Source organism: Meles meles, chromosome 12 (genome assembly GCF_922984935.1).
Source record: "Meles meles chromosome 12, mMelMel3.1 paternal haplotype, whole genome shotgun sequence".
Classification (NCBI taxonomy): Eukaryota; Metazoa; Chordata; class Mammalia; order Carnivora; family Mustelidae; genus Meles; species Meles meles.
Genome location: NC_060077.1, coordinates 26,433,580 through 26,457,549, shown reverse-complemented (window position 1 = coordinate 26,457,549; position 23,970 = coordinate 26,433,580). Strand labels below are relative to the sequence as shown.

The 23,970-nt window shown below is 58.4% G+C and overlaps 1 protein-coding gene across 4 annotated transcripts; it reads right to left on the bottom strand.

The window, feature by feature from the left end:
* Nucleotides 1-43: 43 nt before the first annotated feature.
* Nucleotides 44-22,408, bottom strand: SMTN (smoothelin). 4 transcript variants are annotated; one of them, XM_046024800.1, is made up of 21 exons: nt 22,259-22,408; nt 20,411-20,538; nt 15,519-15,667; nt 15,026-15,119; nt 14,856-14,934; nt 14,662-14,759; nt 13,420-13,740; nt 13,259-13,331; nt 12,577-12,675; nt 11,974-12,495; nt 11,600-11,772; nt 8,409-8,561; nt 8,246-8,321; nt 6,992-7,156; nt 6,832-6,894; nt 6,547-6,613; nt 5,465-5,638; nt 5,128-5,245; nt 4,435-4,586; nt 3,318-3,483; nt 210-347 (listed from the first exon to the last, which is right to left on the bottom strand). In XM_046024800.1, exons 2-20 carry the CDS (start codon nt 20,459-20,461, stop codon nt 3,339-3,341), a joined length of 2,772 nt encoding a protein of 923 aa, XP_045880756.1. In that variant the 5' UTR covers nt 20,462-20,538; nt 22,259-22,408; the 3' UTR covers nt 210-347; nt 3,318-3,338. The 4 variants fall into 4 exon arrangements, with proteins under 4 accessions (XP_045880755.1, XP_045880757.1, XP_045880759.1 ...); XM_046024799.1 differs by lacking the exon at nt 3,318-3,483 and having other exon boundaries at nt 44-347; XM_046024801.1 differs by lacking the exon at nt 3,318-3,483 and having other exon boundaries at nt 44-347; nt 12,577-12,654.
* Nucleotides 22,409-23,970: the final 1,562 nt, after the last annotated feature.

Here is a 23,970-nt window from a genome sequence, read left to right as displayed (position 1 = left end):
CCCTGAATTTAACAAGCCCAAGAGAGGCAGAGAGGAGTCAGAGTCGTTGAAAACCAATAATTTATCAAAACGCAGCGTGTGTATGCGGGGGAGGGTGTCGCGACAGACAGGGCAGCAGTGGGCAGGCGCACAGGGAGGGGACGGTGCCTGGGTGGTGGGGGCAGCTTGCCGCAGGCGGGCCGTGCGGGCAGGCAGGCTAGACATTCTTGCCGCGCAGGCGCAGCTCGTGGCGCCGCAGGTGGTTGTAGAGCGACTGCACATAGGTGAAGACGCACTTGGGGTCGGGCTTCTTGCCCATGATCATCATGTCCTCCACCTCCACCAGGGGCACGCAGTCCACCAGCATCCTGCAGGGAGGAGGCACGGGGGGGGGGGGGGGTGTGGTTGTCAGCGCCGGCCCCACCTCCTGTGGCTACCCTCTACCTGGAGGTCTTTTCACTGCTTGCAGCCTGTTAGGTCTTCCATAAACTCCAGATTCTTGACTGAAGGGGGGTAAATGCCTTCCGGGAAGACGGGAAACCTCAGGCCCCACTCACCGAGGCCTAGAAGCTTCACTATGGGAGCCAGGCCAGGGAGGTGGAGGTGGAGATGGGAGAGGGGTGCCATGCCCCATTCGACTCTGGGCAGTCCACCTCTCTACTCCTAGCCCCCCGGGTTGGGGGGAGGTGTCCTGCCTCCAGATCCCACCCATATTCTCTCTGGAGGGCCATCTCCTACACAGCCTCAATGGCACACTCCTGCTGGCACAAGCCTCTGGGTTTGGCCATTGTATCCAGTGGGGCCTTACCAATGGGAAATCTTTCTCTGCAGTCAGGACCTGCCCCTGTAACCCTTTGTGCCCTGGATTAGCTCTCAGATGCCTGTCCTAGCATCTCCTGCAGAAAGGCCTGGGAACCCCTATCCTTGCACGAGGGGACAATCCTGCTATATAAGATGGAGGACAATGAGTGTGTGTGTGTGGGGGGGGGGGGGGGAGTAGTTATTTCTTAACCACCTGCCTTGGGTAGAGCAGGGGAGGCAGATGAAGGTCCCAACCAATATAGACAGGACCACCTACAACATCCTCAAGGGTAGGACCGCCCTTCTGTCATCCTCCAGAGTGCTAGCTGTACTTACAGATAGGGAAACTGAGTCACAGATCAGGAGGCATATTTCAAGACCCATAGCTTAGTAGGTGCAGGTCTGGGCCTCCTGGGACTCAAGCACCCAGCCCTGGATGTTGACATCTACCTGGAGCCCCCTCTTCCCTACTGCAGGAGCCATCTCCCCACTCTGGAGTCAGTGGGCTACAGCCACTAGGCAACTGACAGCCCAGAGCTCTAAACCTGGTGTTTGTTCTTTGGCTCCATTTCCCCCTCCTCTCCCAAAGCAAGACCTTTTCTGCCTTGCTCCCTCCCACATCCATGTTAACTGAATTTCCTTTGGCAGGGAAGGCATAAGGGCAGTAACTGTTTCTATTGCCAACACACCAAAGGGTCCAGGACTACCTCCTCTCATCTTGTGCCTTGATCAAAGTCAAACCTGAGACCATGGTAGGGCTGGGGCCTACTCCCAGCACACCTGGACTCCTTCATGGAAGAACCTTGAGAGGCAGGAGACCTCTGTTTCAGTCCAGGCTGTACCCCTAATCAGCTGTGTGTGCTAGATAAAGCTCTGCCCTGTTCTGTGACTCAGTTTCTCCATCTTTATAGCAACAACGTCTCGGCCTCATGGGAGAAACTGGGAGCACTTAGGATGTATGAGGTGGTTTCTGACTCTGTTGCTGATGTGCTATGGTGCCCTTGGGGTCATCTCTGGCCCTGGCTGGATTCATTTCCCTGGCTCTACTATAGGGAAAAAGACAGCCTCTCTCTGCAGCTTCTTCAAGCTGTGGCTATCTCTTCAGGGATCCCGGGCTCCCCAACATGGAGCTCCCTCCCACCTCTGGTGTCTTCCCTGGAGACCTTATAAAGCCATTGTTTACACTGGGGCTCACGGCTCAGGGCTCCAGCTGCCCCAGTGACAGGCCAAACACAGGGCAATTCAAGCAACAGCATGGCTGAGTCACACTTTCCAACCGGATCAGGGCTGGGTTGGGCCCCTCTCCTTCCAGGCCAGATTGCTGGGCAGCAGCTCCTAAGTCCATATATGACCTGGAGACAGAACGAAGCCCATCCTCCCCTCACCTGCACGGCTTCTCTGGGTATATGTGTGCACATGTTGACTTGCCGCTCCCCCCCACCCCCGCCCCGGCTCCAGGCTCTGAGGGGCATCTGAGTTCATCACTAGCTCTGTCCCTGACTCACATTACTTTGGGCAATCCTCTCACTCCAAGCCTTGTCTTTTCTTCTCTCTACACAATAGGTGGGAAAGTGATGGGGTAAGGAAAGTGATGCGCTAAGTGAGGAGTCTGGAGTTCCAGTTTCTGGCCCTGTCTCTGACCTAAAACCTCCAGGATGCCGGGCCACCTTTCTCCTTCTCTGAGCAGCTTATCTGGAATGGACAGTTAGCTCAGGACCTGAATTCTCTACTGTGGCTCTGAGGTGAGGTGACTAGAGAGAAAATGCCAGAGCTGGTTTAGAGATCCAGAAACATCTTCCTGTTACACTGTCCCCGCTCTTGAGCTCTCCAATGAGTATAGCACCACCAGGTCCCCAGGGCCCAAACTGGAGGCCTAGCAGATTCCTTGAGCCTCCTTCTCTCTCCTCAGCTGGATACATGAAGAAGTCTGTCCTGCTTCTTATTAAGCTGCTCCAGCTATCTAGCCCATTCCTTCCCTCCCCATCCCTCATCCAGGCATTGTTCTAAAATGCCTACCAGACAACATACATCCCTTCTCTGTTTGGAAAGCTTTTATGACTCTTGTCCTCAGGAGGTAGTTCAGACTCTCATGACCCCTTCTTTCCTTCATACCAGACTAAACTTCCTTCCCTTCTGGGTGTGCCATGCTCTCCATCCCTCTTGCCGCCAGCCCTGTGCATAGGCTCACCCCTCTTTCCAGGACTCCCTCTCCCTCCTTTAGCCTGAACTTGTCCTTCAGATCCCAGCTCAGTTTGTACTTTTTCAGACAGCTGTCCTGGGCCTGCAGGCCGAGTCAGGTGCCTCCCCCGGGGTTCCCTCCTAGACTTGCTCCATCTCAGTCCTGCTTATGTGGGTGATCACTGCCCCTTTATAGAATGGTCTTGCCTGCTGGACCCTGAACTACCAGCCATGTCTGACTCCTTCTGGCTCTTCTTGGGGTCCAGTTGCTTCCCCCACCCACCTCCCGGGTCTCTCTCTCTGTGCCCCTCTGAGTAGATTCCAGATACAGCACAGGTGGGCAAGGCGGCGTTTCTCACCGTGGGGCCCCTGAGCAGGGGTTAGGACTTTTTGGTTTTTACCAGCCCCTTCTGGACCAGACAGCGGTAGAACTCCTGGATGTACGTGTACACGCACTTCCAGTCAGGCTCTCGAAGCCGCACCATGTCCTCTGTGTCCAGGAGCTGCGGGCAGTCCGCATGGGTCCTGGGGAGGGTAGGGGGCCGGGAAGGGGCGGGGAGGCAGGGCCCGGGAGAGAAGAGGGGGAAGAGGCAGAGAAGAGAAAGGGTAGGAGAACAGAGAGACACACACATACACACACACACAGAGACAAGAGTTCAGTTACGTTCTCAGTGCTGCAGTCTATCGGCCCCTCCCCGCATGCCCCTTCCCCCTTGTGGACGTGCCGCTCACTACCCGTCACTAATGGTGTGCGATGCAGACAGGGGTGGGGGGCCAGACCAGTCACAGGTGCAGAGAACTCTCGGGGCAAGCGGGAACGGGGTGGGGGGGGGGCAATGGCGTTGGCAACTGAGGTTGGAGAGGAGGGCTGTGCCCCAGGGATGGGGGGTGAGGGAGGCGTGAGAGGAGGTGGGGGAGGGGGAAGAGGAAGAAATCTGGGGGAACCAGAAAGAGAAAAGGAAAGACAGATGGAGGGTGCTGAGGGTGAGGTGAGCAGACGGGGTAACGATTCCAAAGTGGAAGGCTTGCTGATGTCCTATATAAGCCTCTGGCAACACCTATATAGGCTGGGCGGGCCCGGGGCCCGGGCCAGGAGCCTCCTTTTGGAATCTCCAGCCGGGATCCCGTGGGAGCAGGAAGCTCTGGTGATGGTGGGAGGAGAGCAGGACAGAGAAAGGGAGAGAGGGAGGAAGGGGCAGAGGGAGGATGGAGGGGATATGGACAGGGCCACCTGGTGGGCCTTGGCAGGGGCTGGTAGGCGGGCCGGCGGCTCCTTTCATTCCGGCGGGCACCTGGCACACTCAGCGGCGGGTGGGCAGGGTAGAGAGGGCAGGGGCTTTCTGGGGAAGGGGGTCTCCGCCGCTGTCTGACAGTGCGGCTGGCCAGCTCCAGGGGGCCTTGGGGCAGCTGGGTCTGGCCCAGATGCGTAGCCACGGATGCCCAGCTGACACCAGCGGGGCTGGGGCCCACACTTACTCAGCAGATGAGAAGGCCACCTCGAAGTTCTGACGTCGGTTCTGTGGGCTGAGCTGCCCATAGTCGAAGGCCTCAGGGAAGAAGTTGTGCACTAGGGCACAGAAGGCCATCCCATCACTCCAACTTGAGGAGAAGTTCTGGATGTCCACGTGCTATGTATGGGTGGTGGAAGGACCGGTCAGCTTCCCCGTAACTTCTGTGCCCCCAGCATTTGGCATTCCAGACGTAGGGCAATTGGGGTCAGAAAGGCCCTGTAGCTCGCCCAAGGCTGCACAGCGGTTGGGCAGTGGGAATGTGAGCATCCTTCCATTCAGTTTGTCAACTCGCACATCTGCTACTTATTGGCACAGAGCCACCAGGAAGCCCAGCACCACCCAGCTAAGACCATGGTCATGCCTCCCCTACTATTTCCCTTGCTAATAGAAATTTACGGAGCTCCCCAACTCCCATTTCCGAAAGCAGTGAGGGGGACTCCAAGGGTGAGGTCTGGCTCTGAACTGCGCCCTCATGAGACCCTTCTACTTAGCCCGTTTCCTCATCCCACAGAGGGCTTCCATCCTCCCTGCCAGGCATGGGGGCTGAGAAAAGCACAGAATGTGAGAAGGACTTCTGCCAAGAGATAGATGCAGAGCTGCGGGGTGGGGATTGGGGGTAGAAGAAAGAAGCTAGGCTGCCTGGCCTCACAGAGCTCACCTCATAGCCACGAGTCTTGGCTCGGCACCAGTCCAGCAACATCTGCTTGATGCTGTTGGCGTTGGGGACCCCAAAGCTGGTGGAGCGCTGCACGGCTGCGCGGGGTCCACCAGGGCTGCTGTAGGTGTGCGTTGGGGTTCGTGGGGGGGGGGGGCGGGAGAGGCCGGGTCACATGACCATAGGGACCTCTGCCTCCGCGCCTACACCCAGCCTGTCCCAGGCCCCACCTTCCTCGTCCTTCAGGCCCCTCCCAGCACGGCTACCACTGCGCCTTCCCGTCTCTGGACCCGCCCCACGCGGGCATTAGGCCCCGCCCAGCCACGCCCCCGCCACTCACCCTGCTGCGCCTTCCTTCTCCAGCTTCTCAATCATGGCCTTTCGCGCCTGAGAGGCCGAGGTCTTGGGCAGGCTCTGTGCCTTCATCAACTCCTTCTTCTTCTCTGCCTGGCGTTTCTCGAGTGCCGCCAGGCTGCCGGGCCGCGGGCTGGCCTCATCCTCGCGGTCAAAGATGCTGGGGGGTAGGGAGGTGACTGTTAGGCTCCTCCTGAGCCTCAACCCCCACTTGCCAAGAGAGGAGTCGTGTACTCTACACCCCTAGGTATATCCACCACCAGCAACACCCGTCAGCAAGGGAGGCATCCTCATCACACCAGTTTTGCAGAGTAGACTGAAGCTCAAAGGACATGAAGGTGGGAGCCACTCTTTTCAACAGATTTGGGCCCTGGGGAGTTCTCTGAGAAGGCTCAATCTCTGATCAAGTTACTAGGTGAGTTCAGATTCTGGACACTATCCATAATGCCCACCAGCATAATCAGAATGATGGTAATAATAATAGCTCAAACCTACTGAGCCTTTCCTATATGCCATTTTAAACATCACAAGGGGAGGGAGGACCCTTGCCATTTCCACTAAAGCTGAGAAAACAGGCCTCAGGTTTCAGAGGCCATGGGGGGGGGCAGTGCAAGAACGTGATCACAGGTCTTTCTGACTCAGAGTTCTTGAACCCCACTGGTTCCCAGCCTGCATTCTGAGCCTACCAGCCCCAAGATATTCTGTAGGATAGAGGTGTACTCCTCCCTCATGAGAATAAGGTGCAGAGTGCTCTGTGACATGGGACGTGGTCTGCAGACACTGGGAAGTGGCAGGGCCACCAGGCAGCTCAGGGGCAGGCACGCCTCTCTGTGGGCTCAACGCCATCACTGGCACTCAGAGTTGGGAGACCCTGAGCAAATCTCTGGCCTCCCCAGTGGTGTGGCTGCAGGTCAGGAGAGATCACAAGGGGAGCAGGAGTGGCTGGATTCCTGCTCTGATTCTCCCTGCCTGTATGCTTATTACCTTCCGGCACCATGGTCTCTACCCCTCTGTTGAATGGGTGTGCAGTGAGGTACCATGTAGTTGGGGATGGGTACCTGTGCTCACCTGCCCATCTTCTTGGATGACGATGAGGAGAAGGTCTTGGTTTGCACCATGGTGCTGCTGCCACCATCTGCAAGAAAGGGGAAGAGGAGCAGGGTGAGGGCTTGGGCTGAACGTCAGGAGACAGAGTGGGGGTTTGTGAGGGGGGGATGGTGGTAGCCACAGGCAGAGAAGAGAAAGTGACTGCTGGACAGAGACACACAGGTGAAGATACGGAGAGAGAGCCTGAGGAAGAGTCTGAGGAGGTGGGCAAGCAGGCAGGCACAGGGCGACACCAGGTGGCCTTACTCTCTGAGCGCCTCACAAAACTGGACTCCACCGTGGTGGTGCGGGCCGTCCGCGTGCCATCATCTGGAGGGGCAGGGGGTGAGAGGAGGAATGTGAGGCATGGGGCCAGTGGGCTGGCTATATTCCCACCTGGAGCCCCGAGCCCTGCTCGGCCTCTTACTGGAGTGGACGAGCCGCTCGGTCTTGGTGACAGTGCTGACAGCTGAGCCATCAGCTGCCCGCTGGCTGTGCTGCGTGGTGGTCTCAGTGGCTGTGTTGCCACGGCCCTCCCCTGGCCGGGCCCGTGCCTCTTGCAGCCGCCGTACCCGTTCCTTGTCCCGCTGGTCTGGGCGGGGTGGGGGTGGCAGGGGGGAAGCCCCATGCATGTCCAGAAGGGCCACCCATCACCCACACAGCACATATGCACGGGCACACAGGGTACACAAGACGGGGTGGAGGGCAACTTGTTAGAAATACGGAAGACACAGGGGACAAGGGCCCTCTCTAGGAGTAGCTGAGGGTGAGGAGATAGCTATAACTTGGCAGGAGGGGGTGGGGTGTGGTGGGTGGCAATGGACTCAGGCAGGAACAAGGGAATATGGACTAGCTACACTCAAAGGGGAAGTATTTGGATCCAAGAAGGGAGTTCCTATGGGAATGAGTAGTTTAGTTTATTCCCAAGTGAATGAATATGCAGATCTAGGACGGAAGTAGCAGAGTTTAGGGAAGGAGAAGCTGAGTGAGGCTGGTGGCTGAATGGGTCTTTAATGGGTCTAAGGGGGAAAAGAGCAGCTGGAGAAGACATATCTAGATCCAAGGAGGGAGTAACTGGGGGTACCTGAGAAGTAATTCAATCCAGGGAAAGAGTGGTCAGAAGAGAAGCTGGCGAGAAGGGTAACTGGGCCTAAAGAAGTAGGCGGGTGAGCATAGGGGCTAGGCGGTCATCAGTGGGGCCTGGAGGAAGCAGTCAGCTTCAGAGAGTATCTAGAGCAGCAAGTGAATCTAGAATCTGAGGGAAAGAATAGCTGGATCCAGGAAATAGCTGTGCTCAGGGAAGGGGAAGCTGGGTGAGGGGCAGAGGCTACAGAGGTCATCAGTGGCTCTCAAGGAGAGAAAAGCAGCTGGGGAAAGGAGTATTTGGATTCAGGGAAGGAGTAGCTGGCAGTACTTGGGGAAGCAATGGGATCCAAGACAGAGTAGTTAGGAAAGGGAGTAACTGGGTCTAGGAAGGAGAAGAGAAGCTGGTTGGGGCTGGTATAACAGGAGTAGCCAGGGGGAAAGGCAGGGCTAGGGAAGGGAGAAGCTGGATCCAGGGGGAAGGAGGCAGGGAACATCTGGGTAGGGCAGTTTATTGAACTAGAGTGTCCATGAATGGACCCCAGAGCACCTGGGCAAGGGAGCAGCTGGATCTGGAGTGGGGCAAGGGGCTCTCTACCTCTCTTCTTTTGTCGGAGCTCGCGTAGTGCAGCCCGGATGAGCTTCCGTTCCTCAAAGTCTGTCGTCTGATCCAGCTGCACAGAGAACCGCTATCATTACCCACCTGCTGACTGCTGGTTCCTGACCCCTGCCAACCCCTAGTCCACCAGATATGGCCACACCATCTTGTCCAGGATGCTTTCATCCTCGATGGCCATCAGCTCCTCAGCACTCAGCGGGCTCCGCCTCTCTGGTGCCTTGTCCACTCGGCTTTGCTCGGCACCATTAGCCACTTCCACTACTGCAGAGGGGGGCTCTGCTGGCTCGGGTTCCATCTGCAGGGCGGGGAGAAGGCACGCACTTTAAGGAGGGGTATAGATGAAACCAACCCTGTCCCCAGGGGATGGGGGACCAAGCCCTGGGTCTGTTGGCACAGCCTTGGAAATAACCACCAACTGGTCAGACTGCCCATGCGAGGATGGTCATATTGTGGTCAGGCTCAGGTAACAAGTGCTGACAGCCTTGCCATAGGGCTTCCCATCTCCCTGGAATTGTGTTAGTACGATCAATGGTACCAATACTGGTGACTTTCATTTGGTAGTGAGCATTGTATAAACACTAGGGATTTTACTGTCCCTATTTAACATACAGGAAAACTGAGGCTCAGAGTAGCTACATGACTTGCCTGCAGCCTGGGGTCTGAGCTGCAGGTACCTTAACTCCTGAGTCTGAGTTCTTTCTGGTACTTCATCCCCAGCCCCCTCCCAGGCAGGCTGTGCTGGTAGTTCCCAAGGCCTGGGTCCTCCTGGACCAGTGCCCAGGCAGCACAAGCCATGTACATACACACACATGCCCCAAAGGGGCTGGACCAGGGCCCTTGGGCTCCTGACCAGGTGTCTGTCTGGGTCTGCTCAGAGCCAAGTCCTCTCTGAAGCCTGCCCCTGCTCCCTCTAAGGGGAGTGCAGCCCCAACTCAGTGCCCTACCCCTCCCAGGCCACCTTCCAGCCACTTGCAGACAAGCCCCCAGCCCAGTTATCACAGCCCCTCCTCTCCTGGCAGGGCCTCTCTGTCTGCTGTGAGGGTAAGGAGAGCCGAAGTGGCAGCTGCTGCTTTGGGGAGACTCAGCCTGGCTGGGGCAGAGTAGGGATGGCGGTGGGGGCTGGGGCCTGGCCAAGGGCTGCTAGGACAGCCACCAAGCATGCCTCAGGGCCAGGAGCCTGGCACCCTCTCGCCTGAGCGTTGGAGCACCAGCATCCCTCTGCAGATAGGTAAACTGAGGCTCAGAGATGGTAGAGACATATCTTAAGGACCCTCAGCAGATACAGAACCCCCTCAACACTCCCCCCTCCACCCCGCTTCCCCAGCCCAGAGGGACTTACGAGACTGCTGCTGCGGGCAAGGCCGGCAGAGGAGCGGCGGCGGGTACTGAAGGCAGGCGGGTGGGCCACGGGGGTCCCGGCATCCTCAGCCGCCTGGAAGAGGGCCTCGGGGTCGGCAGCAGCCAGGAGGAGCTCGCTGGGCTCCAGCTCAGGCTCAAGGTCAGGCGCAAGTGGGACCCCCAGCCGAAGGCTCAGCACCTCCACCTGCCTGCCCAGTGCATCCAGCCGCCGGCTCAGCGCTGCCGTCTCCACCCGCAGCTCTTCAGCGGCCCGGGCCACGGGCTCCATGGCTGAGACTGCTGCCTCAGCTGCCTGGGTCACTGCCGCCCGGCCAGCCTCAGCCACTGCCCGCAGCTCCTCCAACGCCAAGCCCAATCGCTCCTCAAGGGCCACAGCCAGCTCGGACCCGGGCCCTGGGACCCCTGGCATGGTGATGGCAGGGGTTCTATGGTGGGGTGACGATGGGGACAGGGATAGGGACAGTTGCCTCTGGCTGGCAGTGTCAAGAGTCTTTGCAGCTGGCCTGAGGGCGAAGGCAAGGGCAGTGGGCCTGCCCCGCCCCTGCTGGCCTCCCGGCCTCCCAGCCTGCCACCCGCCAGCTGGGGCTGGGGCCCGGGCCCAAATAGAAACCTATTCTGGGCTCCCTGTGGAGGGGGTTGTGGGGGAGGGGTAGCCTGCCCAAGCAGGCAGACCGCCAGGCCTGGCCCTGGCCCTGCACGTATCGCAGACGGGCAGCACAGCAACACTGCATAGGTTCTGAAGGACTACCAAGGCCACAGCCCCATGCCCCGCAGATCGGGGAATGGAGGCAGGTAGCAAGGAATGGGCCTGCCTGGGCCACCATTTGCATGAGCTGTGAGGATCCAGCCTGCCAGACGCCAGAGCCTGAGCTCCTTTGTCTTTAGGCCATGCAATTTTAGAAAGCCTTGAGCAAATGGGGGAAATGGAGGCAGAGAGGCAGGACTTTGAGCAATGTGCTAGAATAAGTGTCTCGTCCCTGACATAAACATTCTCTGGCCTGCCTGTGGTCCTTGGATCCAACCACAGATTTTGAGTCCATTTGAGGCACTTTTCTGCTTTCCCTCAATTCTAGATGGGGAAACTGAGGTGAGTTGGTGGCATTAGACGCAAGACTCACTGTTGTTACTTCCCACCCACCCCAAGGGCACCATCCCCTCACTCTCTTGGCAGAGAGCAGACAGGTCCTGCTCTGAGGGGGAAAGGGTATTTTCTTGCCCCCACCCTCTTCTAGTCACCCCCGAGAAGACCCGAAGCTGGCTCTAGCCATCTCACCTCAACCAAAGGCCCATTCAGTCGCCAGTGAAGCCAAGAGGACATTACCTGGGCAGCCAGACAGCCCACTGGGGAGTCCCTTCCCCAGCTGAGCTCCCAGCCGGCTGATCCCAGGCTCGGGAATGAATAATGGAAAGGTACGGCGTATTCAGTTCCCGCGGCACCTGTTAGGCTGCTGCCTCCCCCTGCCTATCCCCCCACCCATGCTTCTGCTCAACCCCCCTGAGATGTAGACGCAGATGGTAATCACTAATCTCCAATCTCCTAAGAGGCCAGGCTGATCTTGGATGAGCAGATCAGCAGCTTTGCTTCTTGGACTGAGGTCCAGTTTGGAAAGGAGCAGGAGCCCTGGGGCTACTACACGAAGAGGGAGCAAGCCCGTACCACCCTCTCTGAGCCTCAATTTCCCCATCTGTTCATTAGGAATGAACCAACCAGTTTTGGAGTAAGGACCACACCAGCATGTGGGAAGCCTGAGGCCAGTACAGAGTAAGCTCCTGACACACCTGCTGGGTCTGCCCTTAGTTCTGCTGCCAACTGGCTCTGGACTATAGGTAGCCATCTTATCTCTCCGGGCCTCAGTTTCCCTGTGTGTGCAATGGAGGAGAAGCGGAGCAGAGGAACCCCGCTAGCCCTACATCCTGAAGCAGTCTATAGAAGATTGATGGATCATGAGGCTGGTGGGGTAAGGAGGGGCTCACCTTAATGCTGCAGCCTCCCCGGCTACCAGGGGAGGCATGGCTGAAGCTGGTGACGTGAGTGATGCTACCCAGCTGGGCCAGGGTCCCAGGGCTGCTGATATGGGTGATGGTGCTCTTGCCCCCACTGCTGGTGCTGAGGAGGGTGGGAGGCTCCCGGAGCCCCAGCGTCAGTTCTGGAGGGGGAGAAGGGCTACTGTCAGATCAGCTGCAGCGAGGGCGATGCCAGCCAAGGCTAATGGTGCCCCTTGCTCCCAGCACAGCCTTTGGAGACACCCTGAACCCTGGCCACAGCGCTGGTCCTATTTGCAGAGCTGGGTGGGTGGCTGGCTGCAGACACTCCTTCCTAGCAGTGGCGAGAGAGCAGGGAGGCCTACCTGCCCTCTGGTTGCCTGTGGGCAGCAGCACTCGGCTAGTAGATGCTTGGCCACGGCCATCCTTGATCTCGATGGTAAATGTGGTCTTCATACTGGCCCCTGGCTCGGCAATGCCGACAGGCACGGGAAGCGGGGCACTGGGCTCCTCTGAGCGGGCCACGGGCCCCCCTGCTCCGTTTTCAAGGGGCCTGGCAGCCAAGCCCCGCCCCCTGGGGCCCTCCTCCCCGGGGCAGCTCTGAAGCTGGGCCAGGGGCCTGGCTGTTCCTCGTGGCTCCTTGCTGGGGCGGGAGGAGGTGTCACTGGGGCCCAGTGAGGAGGAGCCGCTGGAAGAGGAGGCAGGGGTAGTGCTGATGTGGGAGGGGCCCAGGAGTCTTGCGGGGGTCGAGGAACCCAGGGCCAATCGGGATGGACCATCCTGGAGCCTGGCAGCCATGGGAGAATCAGAGGTGAACTTGCGCACACGATCCCGCACGGAGCCAGCCCGCTGGAATGGGGAAGGTCCACCGGCAGGGGTGCGGGTCTCTAGAAGGGATTAAGAGGGCTATCAGTGACTTGGTGGGCCAGGGACTGCCCCAAGTCTCCAGAAGTGGGAACAGGTAGTACCTTGGTTCTGGGCTGGCGAGCGGGGGCTGAGCACCGACAGGGAGCGTTGGCAGGTACGGGGTCCAGCCGGGTCTAGCACTTTGGAGAAATGGTGGTGGCCAGGTGGGGGAAGATAAAGGAAACTGGCTATGGGGGTTCCACCTCTCATAGTTCTCTTCTCCACACCACCTCAGCCTCCCATCCTCTTCTTGTACTCCAGCCTCCCCATCCCATCTTGTACCTCCTTAACTCCTGGCCTCCCCATTCAGCTGTATCTAGCTTATAGGCTCCTCCTTTCCCTCCCACACTGACCCTAGGTTGACTTGGACACTCCTGGGGGCTGGGGCCAGGCTTGGGCTGGAGGAAGGGTGCCCAGATCCTCCCTGCTGATGGGGGTGGGGGAACCCCCCCCACCCCAGGGGGCCAGTACTGCCCATGGTCTCAGCTGGGAGATGGGCGCACTCCCTTATTGGGGAAAAGAATGTGCCTGAAGCCCGTTGCCTTTCAAGGCTGCTGGGAGGCCTCTGGCCATGGGTTGGGGGGGGGGGGTGGCGGGCCAGGCTGGGGGTGGGGACACTTCAGGGCAGTGGGAGGAGTGTCAGGGACTGCCTAGCCTTGAAGAAGCTGAAGCTGTCTAGGCACTAGAGCCCATTTTCCAGACACAGAAGGGGAGGCTTATAGCTACCTCTGCGGGGACCCTCACCTGCTCTCTTTGTGTTGGAGGGACCTTTGGTGGGACCTTGGACAGCTGGGGGCTCTGTGAGGCCAGGCAGGAGCTGCAGGGGAAACACAGCATAGGCAGAGCCTGACTCCCAAATCAAGGAGCTCACCTGCCTGGTATCCCTGTCCCTCATCCAGACTCACCTTGCTGACCACCTGCCTCTCAGTGCTGGGGGTGGCTGGTGGTTCCTGGGGCTCAGGACTGGTGGCTCTGGGTGGCCTGGAGGGTGGCTCGGGGCTGCCCACAGCCTCAGCAGCAGGACACTGGGCCTCAGCAGGCTCTAGTGGAGGCTCAGGAGAAGCAGTGGTGGGTGAACTGACGGGCGAGGCAGGTAAGCTGGGTGTGCCCCCAGGTGGGGCCCGAAGCAGGAGTGTCACTGTGGTCACATCCCGGGTGGTACCCTGGGGGGTTGGGGTTGGCTCTGGGACCTCTGCCTGCTGCTCCTGTTTCTCTGGCTCCGGCACCTGTGGGTGATCCACAGGATGCAGCCAAGGCTCCCCAGACTGGCAGGTGCCCAGGGCAGGGCATGCAAAGCAGAGGGGGTAGGCAGAGCTTCCCATGGGCACACCCGCACATGCATGCAGGCTGATCCTCACTTCCCAGCCTCCCGGCACTGCCTAGTCGAGGGTGGTTTGGAGAGGACCAGATCCTATGCCAAGGGTCGGGGATGACAAGAGACCTGCTGGGGACTCCCGGCCTTAATAGATCCCTGGAGCAGAGGCCCCTGACCCCTGGATCCTAGCCAGGCTAATCAGTGTGTGTGTCTGTGGGGGTAGTCCTTCAGGGACTGGGACCCAGCGGCCTCTGCTGGCCACCTAAGGAATCTACACAGCTTGACCTCTCACCCACACTCCCTAGAGAATAGTCAATTCCAAACAGTGCTCCACCCATCAGGAGGGGTGTGATAGGTAAGCCCTGATAAGCCAAAGTCAGGAAGTGGGCTTCTGGATAGGGAGGGACAGCTTCAGGATCGGTTTAAGCTGGGGAGGTACCAGGGTCAGATTTGCATTTCAGGGAGACTGCATTGGCTACAGAGCGGAGGTCGGATGGCCATGGAGGGCCGGATGGCCATGGTGGGTGAGAGGTAGGCATGGAAGTTGGGAAGCCAGCAGGGTGGTAATGGGAGACACACTCGGGAGCAGTATAGACAAGATGGCTTTGAGGGGATGACCTGGCTAGATGCAGAGCCTGGACTGTGTGGGACACGTGGCCAGAAGTTGTGCAGGAGAATAGGAAGAGGCCTGAGACAGAGCCCTAGTGTCCCCCAGACACCACCCATCCCCAGTCAAGTACTAGCCTAGCAAAGACACACTGGTGCTCTCTGCTGCTGGCATCCATGGGCGCAGGACACTGGGCTACCCTCCCACCCTGCCCACCTTCCTTACCTCACACCGTTCCAGCCTCTGTGCTGCCCGCCCCTTGCTCTCCTCTCTTGAGCCACTCTTGGCATGCCCACTGCACAACCTCCCGGCCAATGTGGCGGCTGGAAGGGAAGGAAAAAAACGACAGGTGAGTGGCCAGGAGGGGATGTGGGTGGCGAGCAGCAGGGCACAGGGCGGGGCTGGGGCGGGACACATACCCTCAATCTCCTGGGCCCTTATGCGGCGGATGGCAGCACGGATTAACTTGCGTTCTTCATACTCACCAGCACCTCGCAGCTGGGGATGAGAAGCAGGCCGTGAGAGCTAGACTGTGGAGTCTGGTTCTTCACCCGCCCTGCCCCATCCCCTGCCCTGTCCTGGGCCTCACCAGTGCGGTCAGCTCTTCCACATCATTCATGGACTCCAGCCGCCCAGCCAGCCGCGCCAGAGCAGCTCGCTGCTCCGCCTCCTGCTGCTGAGAGCTGCGGGGACATCAGGACTCTGACCCCCACTGCCATAGCGAGGTCACAGAGGATGCGGGCTGAGGGCAGCAGCCAGGACTAGGTACCCAGAACCTTGGCAGGGGGGCAGATGGCAGTGCATGCCCTCTGGCTACACACTGGCACACATATGCCTGTGTACGTGAGCACTAAGACCACGGGCTCGACATGCTACTGACATGGGTGTGTCTAGGAATCCACGACTGGCGAGGGGTCCAGACCCATAGACATTCCGGCATATTCCAGATGCCTGCCTCTGCTGCCCTTTGCACACCCAGCTGGGGAGCAGACACACCTGTGCTCCCACCTGCCTGCACAACACCTGCTGAGCCCCCAGTGCAGCCTCCTCCCACCTGTGTGACCAAGCCCCCGGCCACTCACTGCAGCCAGTTCTCCTTGTTGTCCTGCCGCTCAGCACGGAAGCGCTTGGATGCCAGGGCCTCCTCCTCACGCTGCAGCTCCTGTCGCTGCAGCTCCCGGATGGCTGAGCGGATGCGGCGCCGCTCAGCCAGATCCGCTGTGACCTCCAGCTGTGGGACAGGCGGGGGCGAGGGGCCAGTCATTTTGGCTGTTGGGGCAAAGGGCGGGCACCAGCTGCCCACAGCTTGGCCTGGGCCACAATGAGTGGTCTGTGTCTACTCTCTCTGCCACATGCCTGTCACGAGCCTGCCCTCCCACCCACCCAGGGTCTCAGGGAGACCCGGCCCATGGAAATAGAGCTGCTAGATGGCCCACTCTGCATGATCATTTACAGAGTGGGCGGCGAGTGACCGCCCGCCTGGGCATTGCTTCCTGAGATTTAACTCCTGTCTCAGAGTCCTTCATCGAACCCCCTAAAACAGCCTGGGAGTCAGAAGGAGTGAGGCCACCCTATGGGCTCCCAACAGGGTCCCTGGGGAGGAAAGCGGGCTTAGGATGGCTAGAGTCCACCATGTGAGCAAGAAGATTCCCATGATCTGTCCCAAAGCACTACAGTCTTGCTGAGGGTGGCAGCCTCATCCACGTTGGACTGATGGGAAAACCTACGCGGAAGCAGATGTTCAGGAGTCCTAGTTTCTTGTCTGGCTAGAGGCTATTTTTCCCCCCATACTGACCCAGTCCTAACCACCATCAAAGGCTCCAGGGCCCAGAGTAGGAGGGTCAGCTCCCCAGACAGATAATGTAGCTGCACTAGGCTCTACCCAGGGCCCTAGAGAGGGTATAAACGGGGGGGAAGGGGGAACAGGTGCTCCCACCAGCTTCTTAGCCCCTCAATCCCTGGAAGATTGGGGGTGGCTGGTCTAACCAGGTTCAGAAAGGGTACCTTCGCTGGGCAGTCAGCCAATTCTGTTGCGCTCCCCACTGCCCAGGCCCCACATCTCTCCCCTCTACAGTCTGTGGCTCAAGAGAGAGAGGACTGGCCCAGGGAAATCATTCGGGGGTAGGGTCCAGGAATGCTCTACCTCCTTCCTTTATAGCTTCCTCCCCCATCATTCCTTCCTACTCCAGGACAGGGGGCCAAGTGGTGGTGGGGATAGGTTTCAGCAGGGGTATGGGTTTGTCCAATCTGCCATCAGGTCACTTGCCCTGGTCTGAAAAGAGTAAGGAGAGTTCTGGGGGACAGATCCCTCCATGAGTCCCTCAGGCTCCACATTTCTGAGAAGCTATGGGAGGAACCCTTGAGGTTCAGACCAGAACCCCCAGGTTGCTCTAGCCTCAGTCTGTACCTGGCTGGGTGGTCAGAAACATGTCCTTGACCTCTCTGTGTCTTGGTTTTCTCATTTGCCAAAAGGAACAATTGCTCCCACCTCAGGGCAGTGGGTGGGGATGAGGGCAGTGACTTGGGGTCCCCCTGCATAGCTGTACATGTAGTAAACATCACCCCCTCCGTGGTTCCAGCCACTTAGAAGGAGAGAAAGGCAAGGGCAAGTTAAGTGTAAGATATGACGCATAAGTAACATTTATTGGGAACCTCTATGACAGACCCAGCACTGAGCCCCCAGTCTGTCCTAATCTCACAGAAACCCTAGGTACTTTATCACTCCTATTTGACAGATAAGGAAACTGTGGTTCAAGGGGGGAGAAGTCATTTGCTCACAGCCAAATGACCTGAGCCAGGATCAAACCCATGTCTCTCTGACTCCAGGGTCAGCCTTGAGCTGAGCTGAAGGTATCTTTGTTGCTGGGGTCCCTCTGCCATGGTGGGTACCTCAAGGACCTTGGCACCACTGTGTAAGGAACCCTCTCTAGCCTGGACTAGAGACAACTATAAAGGCCAAAGGGGGCCTATTATAGCAGAGGGAGGGAGCAAGAGGCTTACCTTTCCACCCTCCAATCCTGGCCTCAGAACTAGAGCTGTCTGTGGTACACTTGGAGATTGTGGGTCTGAGGGGTCAACTGGTTCAGTGCCCCTGTACAGAGGGTAAAGAGGCTAAGAGATGTCTAGCCTTCTTGTCTCCTGGGTACCTTTTCTGAATGCGCTGGGTTCCAGAGATGGGGTTCTTAACCCTAAAAACAGCGTGATGTGGAAACCTGGCTACCTCTGAGAAGCCTCACTGTCCCCATCTGGAAAATAGGATCCTCCAGCTGATCCCCCTCCAGATGAGTGGAGCCGGGCTGGGGGAAGGACAACCTCATGCTACTGGTTGTCCCCAGCATGACGTTGCCCTTGAGCCCGGATACTGTCAGCCGACAGTATCCCTGTTGTGTGGCTTATGTTCCTCGCCCTCTCAAGCCCCACCGTTGTGTGTGGAGGGGGCTGTGGGAGGGAGGGAAGGAAGTACAAAGAGCCATCGTCCACCAGAAGGAAGGGGAAGAGGATACGGCGGTTTCCGAAACTGCCCAGTAAAATTCTCCCGGGAGGAAAGAGGGCACTTCCTCCTCCTGGGAGGCCGGGTCTCCGGGCCTTTCTGTCCTCGCTCTTGGAGAGTGGGGGGTGGGGTCTGATAGGCCCCAGCATCTCTCTGGGACTCGGTCTCCCCACCAGCACTACACAGAAGACTTTCCAGGGATTTCCTCAGTCCCAGCTCCTCCAGCTGCCCCAGGAGACCGGCCGGCAATGGAGCGAGGCCTCGCCAGGGGGCGCCGAAAGCCCACGGGCTCCGCAACCGCCAGTCTTCCCAGGGCACCGCCCACGGCCCTCCCGGGCCGCCCCAAACTGGGCACCCGGTGGGGAGCTAGACAGGAAGCCCCCGCCACCTCCTGCTTTAATGTCTCCGGCTCCGGAGAGAAAATCAAAGCATTTAAGCAGTTTCCCTAGGTCACCCAGCTAGTGAGCGCCGGAGCTTGAACTCGAACCCCGGGACCGAGGCGGAGGGCGTCCGGGTATGTGGCAGAGGGACACGCGGCGTGCCTGTCCCCAAATGCCCCCATCCCACGCAGGCACCCCGCCCCGTCCTCCGGAATGTGCGGGAGCGTAGGCCGGAAGCTGCTGCCCGGGTCCCCGAATCGGCCCGAAGCTGGGGCGCCAGCCAGCTTTCCCTTATAAGGCCCGGCTCTGCGGGGAGGAGCCCGGCTTGGGACGCCCTCGTTCTTGCCACGAAGCCGGCGGGAGCCAGGCGGGCGAAGTAATGGCGGCGCCGGCCTTGGAGGAACCGGTCTTGGAGTGGGAATGACCTTGCGCTGCTTCGCGGTCCCAAGACGATGGGCAACGTCTAGTTAATTCTTTTACAGCGAGGGGGCGGGGCTGGGCCGACAGCAGCTAGGGCTTGGGCTTCTTTACGAGCCCACATGGGCCCAGTCGGGGTTGGCGAGTGGAGAGCCCTGAGCCTCTGAGGGGACCCCTAAAGACGGAGATGCGCAGGGGCCTGGCTTTCTTTCTGGCACGCTCTGCCTCTATTACCCTCAGCTGACTTCCTGAGGGGGTCGAGCTGACGTGGTGGGAACTTCTGGAAAACCAATCCGCCACACGGCCGGCTGTGGCGGTGGCAGACACCCAGAAAATCTAAGGGGCTGGTCTGAGGGCACACAGGCTGACTGCCTTGGTACGTCATGGCAACACTGGCCACTGCCCAGTGACTCCTGTCTCCAGAAGAATGGTATAGGGGTGGGTAGGTCACTAGCCTTTTCCTAGGAAAGGTAAATCTTTAATTTGCCCCCCCCCCAAAGGTTAAGGACTGGGGGGCGGGGTTCTGGCCCCTCCTCCAGTTCAGTAGCTCCCTGCCCCTGATAGTGGTTCCCGTGTGTGTCCTGTTGTGTTGCCCTACAGCCTTTCTGTGCACGGGGATGGGTGGGCTATGTTTAGGTAGGGCGATCAGGAAGCTGGGAAAAGAGTGGGCCTATTCTTCCACTCTAAGATATGGGCCCATGCCTCCTTCTATCCCCATGCCAACTCTAGGACCTGGATATATGTTTGCACAGATCTCCCGCTCCCATTTTTCAGGTAAAGAAACAGGCTCAGAGAGGGAAAAATGACACACTAGAAATCACAGAGCTTATAAGGGGCCCCAAGGCCCCCCAAGGGCCTTTCCCTCTTTATGGGCTCTTCTGGCTTTGACTTATCCAAGACTTGGTCCCCCATGGTTCTCTTTAGGGTTTGTTTGGATCCTGGCACACCCTCTTTGTAGCTGGGTGCCCTGGGGGAAGTGATTTCACCTCTCTGAGCCACAGTGCCCTCCTGGCTTTTGAAGCTGCTATAGTCACAGCTTCTGTGAGATGGTCTAGCACCCAGCCTAGCCTGACCCGTGCTGTGCCCTGGCATTTTTTTTTTTTTTTTAAGATTTATTTATTTATTTTAGAGTGAGAGTGTGAGAGCAGGGGGAGAGGCCAAGGGAGAGAGAGAATCCTCAAGCTGACTTCCAGCTGGGGGTGGGGGGGGCAGGTTGGGCAGATGTGGGGCTGGATCCCAGGACCTTGAGATCACGACCTGCGTCGAAACCAAGAGTCTGAGCCACCCAGACACTCCTGTGCCCTGGCATTTTTAATCATTGCTGCTACTGTTATCATTGGGCCAGCTTCCAGGGGCACGCACTGCCCAGGCAGTTGCTTGGGAGAGCAAATCTAGCCTCCCCACACCTGTAGCTGCACATGGGTGAGTCCCCAGCAGTTACTGTTTAAACAGGTGGTGGCAGTGGGGGCCTGGGAGGGACCAGGCCTTAGCACCCGGCATGATCAGGCACATGCTAGTGGGTCCGCGCGGCATCAGTCATGCATAACAGGCTTAGTCCTGTTCTCCTGAGCCGTCCTCCTGCCCCCTCCCTCCACCCCTCCCCTCATCAGCTGAGAGGTAGCCTGGACAGGCCCTGCCTCTGACCTGGCTTGCCTGTCATCACAGCAGGGATGAATGGGCCACTTACCAGCTTCCGCAGGGCTCCCTCATCCAGCCCGGCGAAGGCCTCATCCGCCATCTCGCTGGACCCTACCTCTGTCCGTCCCCTCCTCGTGAGATCTCCAGTGCCTGTGGCACCTGACAGCTCAGGGAATTCTGCAGGAGACAGACATGAATTAGGCATGCTGGGACCTCTGGAAAACATAGGCACTTGGGCTCCATGCCTCAGTTTCCCTCTCTAACCCTGTTGGGGTCCCATCCTTGCTCCCTGTGGCTCTGAGCTGGGAGTTTCCCTCAGTCCTAGGCTGATATGCTGAAAACTTAACAAACCAAGGGTGGGAGTCCCTGGTTCAAGCCCAGCTAACTTAAGGCTAGCCTGCTGCATGGCCTAAACTGGGCTCTTCACAGGGAGAGTAGAGACCTGGATTAAGGCCCACCACAGCCTGCTCACCACCAGGGGGTGCCTGCCAGACTCCAGTTTCCTGCCCCACCCACCTATCCCCAGGGCCTGCCCAGCTCCTTCCTGGAGGGAAAGCTCAGGCTCCCTGGCTGTAGGCTGTGCCCATATCCAAATCAATGCTGCCACTGCCCCTCATTTCCCCAGGTGATTTAATCCATTTGGAGATAACATCCTGTCTTCCAGTTCTTGATGGCAGCCCTCTATACACACTCCTTTCTTCTCCCCGTCCTGCCCTCCCCCTAATGCCAGTTGCCTAGACCTCATGAAGCCAGGTGTCCAGGCACCTAGCTCCTCCTGCCAATTTACACACTTAGAATTGAATTCCCCAGCTAGAATGGCCTTCAGAACCTGATCCATCCAACCTCTGGATAGGCAAAGTGAGGACTGAAAAGGACCAGGGATTTGTTATGGGCGGAGAGAAGGATCCCAAAGACCCAGGGCAGAATGGATTTAATCAAAATTCAGGCCCCCTCTTGCTCCTGAAGCCCCCTTCCAAAGTGCCCCTAGGGGCTCAGGACACTCCGTCTTGCCCCACCACTGCCCATCATGGCCCCCTAAATCCTGGCCTAAACTTCCAGCTCTTTCCTTCCTTCCTCAGCCCTCAAGTCTTTATGGAATTTGAGGGCCCAAAGCCTGACACACCATAGATGCTTAGTTAATGTATGGTGACTGAAATGGCCCCAGGATTGCCCCCCCCCCACCTCGTGCTGATTCATTCCTCAGTTATGCCTTCCCCCTCCCCAGAACACTCACTTGTCGAGTCACCCCATCCAGTGAAGGGTTCTGGTGGTGGTGGGATGTCCTAATCCACACAGCTGGGGCTCTTCAGACCCTGCCTTTTCAAGTCACTACTTGCCTTTCCCATCCCCTTAGGGTTGGATAGGTGTCAACCACCCATCTTCCCTCTGTTGGGGTCCTTGCCTCTTATCTACTAACTTTCGGGTAATCCCCCCAAAGTGCCACTCAGCAACACCTGACATAGGTTCTGTGAACACTCTGAGTTCCCCCATGTCTCCTGTGGGGCAGGGTTCCCTAATGCGTAAACCAGGACGCCAGGGTACTATAGGAAGTGTCTTTCTCCTTTTTCCCGCCGCTGCCCCAGTTCAGTTCCAGAGCTCCCTGTCACACACATAGTCTGCGGTCCCCAGGGATTGAGAGAGGCCTTAGAGTAATGTGGGACCTTCCCCAAAGTGTGTGCCCCCGCAGACCAGGGACCCTGAGGTTCGTGGAACCTCCTGAAGGTCTGTGGGTGGTATCCTTTCCCGCGGTCTAGAACCTTATGCCATGGCTTACAGTCCCCGTGGATGGGTGGGAGCTCTCAAGTCTGGGAGTCCCAGAACCCCTGTCCAGATATCCGGGTTCCACCCCCAGGACCCGTCGGGGGTCCCGGTGCCTCCCAGAGGCCTGCACACCCACCTCTCAGTCCGGCCCACCCGTTCGGCGCTGGCTCTGGTTAAGTCGCTCGGGATCCGATAGAGTAAGAGCGGTCAGGCGGAAGGCGCCGCGACCGGGATCCCAATCCCCCTCAGCAACCGTCCCCGAGATTCTGCTAGCACCGCCCGTCCAGCCGCGCCGGCCTCCCTGCCATCCCCGCCCCTCGCCGCCGCGCCAGCCAATTCTTGGGAGGGTTCCGCCCATTCTCGTGCCCCATTGGGGAAATTCAATTTGAAGGCCACGCCCCCAGGGCAGGCCCCGCCCTACGCGGGCCAGGTAGTGGATTGTAGTCTAGGCGCCACTGCAGCCCCGACTTTGGCTGGTTGGGCAGCCGTGGGCAGGAGGACGCAGCTTCGCACTAAAGTAGTGGAGGGCGCCCAAAGCCGGGGTAAGTGGCGCGGGCTCGTCCGACTCGTGGAGTCTTCAGAACAGCCCCTCTCCGCCCTCCTCTTTGTTCGAGAGACCTTGTCCCTTCCCCCGACTCCGCCCCCTTCTCGCGTTAGCTGTAGGGCTTTGCTGCCTCCCAAGCTGCTTTCGGGACACCTGGCCCCGGCCACCTAAGAGCAGGGAGTGTGACCGGGCAGCACGTCGACGCTATGTTAGTGCATCTCGAGGAGCATCTCAGGTGGAGTAGGATCCATCACAACTATCCTTCCCCAGTCGACACACTTTTGGACGGACGTTGCCTTTATCTGTCATGCTTTTCCCTTCCGAGCCTCTCCCACCCCGCCCCCCAGGGACCGCCTTTGGTTGCGCTAGCGTCCTAAATAGGGAATACGGAGGCCAGACTCTCATTCAGTAAGTGGGGGAAACAGGCCCAGAGAGATCCAACACGCCCAAGACAACACCAGGAGTCACCAGGGGACCCAGAAACTTAGATCCACTGGGGAGGGCGATCCCCGGTATTTCGTGCTGGAGGCCCAGGACCCTCCCACCGACCCACAGATCCAGGGTCATTGGATCCTACCTGCTCAAGGAGCCCGGGAAGTGGGGTCTGGAGTCCTGTCGGTCAAATAAAAACAACTACAGCTTTTTTATTTTGTACTTGCCATGTGCCAGGCATATATATTCCCTATAACGACCATTTGAGCTGTTCCGTTTTACAGTTGAGGACAACAGCTGATGGTGGAACTGTGATTCATCCCAGCACCTTTTGAGCCCAGAATTTGCTTTTACCCACTGTGATGTGGGGTTATGAGGGAAGTAGTTTCTGCCTATTGCCCCAGCAGAGCCCCACAGCCCTGCTGTCCAGATCCTGGTGACCACCCACCCACCCACCCCACCTCAACCCCATCTAGAGATAGGGCCAGTACACTCCCAGACTCTTTTAAAAGGTGTCATCTTGGGGCACCTGGGTGGCTCAGTGGGTTAAGCCGCTGCCTTCGGCTCAGGTCATAATCTCAGGGTCCTGGGATCGAGCCCCGCATCGGCCTCTCTGCTCAGCAGGGAGCCTGCTTCCTCCTCTCTCTCTCTCTCTCTGCCTGCCTCTCTGCCTACTTGTGATCTCTCTCTGTCAAATAAATAAATAAAATCTTAAAAAAAAAAAAAAAGGTGTCATCTTATTTCATCCCCATCTCCCTGAGGGGTGGTTCCACTTTACCCCTGAGAAAACCAAGACACAGAGAGGGAAGAGACTTGTGAAGGTCACACAGCAGGAGAAGCAAACAGAGCCCAGTTTGGGAGCCCACATTTGG